Below are 1,277 nucleotides of genomic sequence, written 5' to 3' on the forward strand. Positions count from 1 at the left end.
TAAACCATGGGAACTTCAGTTGCATGATCTCAATATCTGATTACAGCTGTGACTTTGAAGTAATCTCTCTGAATGAGCACTTTTGGAAGAATTGCTGCTCACAGGCCAAGCCCCAGGTTGCCGAAGAGGATTTGCAAAGGTATTTGTGAGCCCAGTTTTTCTTTTGGCTTTCTTCTGCTCTATTTCATTAGCACTTCATTTAGTTTCTCATCAGGCAAGAAACGACGGTGGGATTGATTTTAGTTCTACAAAGAGTGCTCAGGCAATATTGCTTTAACAGGTGGTCACTGGGAGCGCACCAGTGGATGCTACCGTGCATTGCTGCACGAGATCGCTGACACGTATGGAGTTCAAGCCTAGCCAGTCCTCTTAAAAAGGAATTTCAGGACGAGCATGAGAAACTCATGTTTCACTCACATCTTTGAAAACGTGACTTGTTTGCCCTTGGTAAGTAGCAACTTTTATTCTTAGAAAATAAATTTGAAGTAATTATTGTAGGATCTGTGGGTTTTTACTCATTCTCAGGCACTAGTCTATGGACCATCTCCATTAAAATCATGTAGGAAGCTATTTATTTTTTTTAAGTTTTTATTTTTATTTTATTATTATTATTTTTTTGCCATGCCACAAGGTGTGTTTTATTTTCATTAAACATACAAATAATTTGTTATAATATCCCAGGGCAAACCGGAGAATTTGGCAGTCCGATTGGGGGGTGGTCCCCTCAGAGACCCACAGGCCGGTGGCGTCAGCACCAAGTGCCCAGGTTCACAGTGCAGCTTGTCGCCTGTGTCCATCTTGCAGGTGGCTCTTCTTCCTCCACATCAGGACTGGGGTGTCTTGAAGATGATGAGGGTGGGGAATCCTCTAGGTTCTTAGGAAATTTCACTCCGCTTCTCCTGCTCAATGGTCTCTTCGGTCGGCAGGGTGTTCTTCTCCTGCGTCTCCATTTTCTTCAGCTTGGCCTTATCGAAGCTGGAGATTTCCCCCATGTCCGGCTTGTCTGCCATTTTCTTAAAGTGATCCGTAGAGTTCCGCTCCGAGCCCGGCGCCTGGTGCTCCCAGTTGCGTTGCTGCAGCAAGAGACCTTAAGTTTTTATTTTAATTCCAGTCAGGAAACATACAGTGTAATATCAGTTTCAGGTGTACAATATAGTGATTCAGCACTGTACGTCACCCCCTGCTCATCAGGACAAGCGCCCTCCTTAATCCCCATCACCTGTTTCACCCATCCACTCCCCTCCCCTCTGGTAACCAGCAGTTTGTTCTCTGTAGTT

The 1,277-nt window shown here is 44.7% G+C and overlaps 1 protein-coding gene across 1 annotated transcript; it reads right to left on the reverse strand.

Annotated features, from left to right (window-relative positions):
• Nucleotides 1-859: 859 nt before the first annotated feature.
• LOC110593304 (thymosin beta-10-like) lies at nucleotides 860-1,010 on the reverse strand. The gene has a single exon (XM_044911753.1). The coding sequence runs from the start codon at nucleotides 1,008-1,010 to the stop codon at nucleotides 876-878; it is 135 nt and encodes a 44-aa protein (XP_044767688.1). The 3' UTR covers nucleotides 860-875.
• Between the last annotated feature and the right edge of the window lie 267 nt (nucleotides 1,011-1,277).

This window comes from Neomonachus schauinslandi, chromosome X, assembly GCF_002201575.2.
Source record: "Neomonachus schauinslandi chromosome X, ASM220157v2, whole genome shotgun sequence".
Taxonomy (NCBI): Eukaryota; Metazoa; Chordata; class Mammalia; order Carnivora; family Phocidae; genus Neomonachus; species Neomonachus schauinslandi.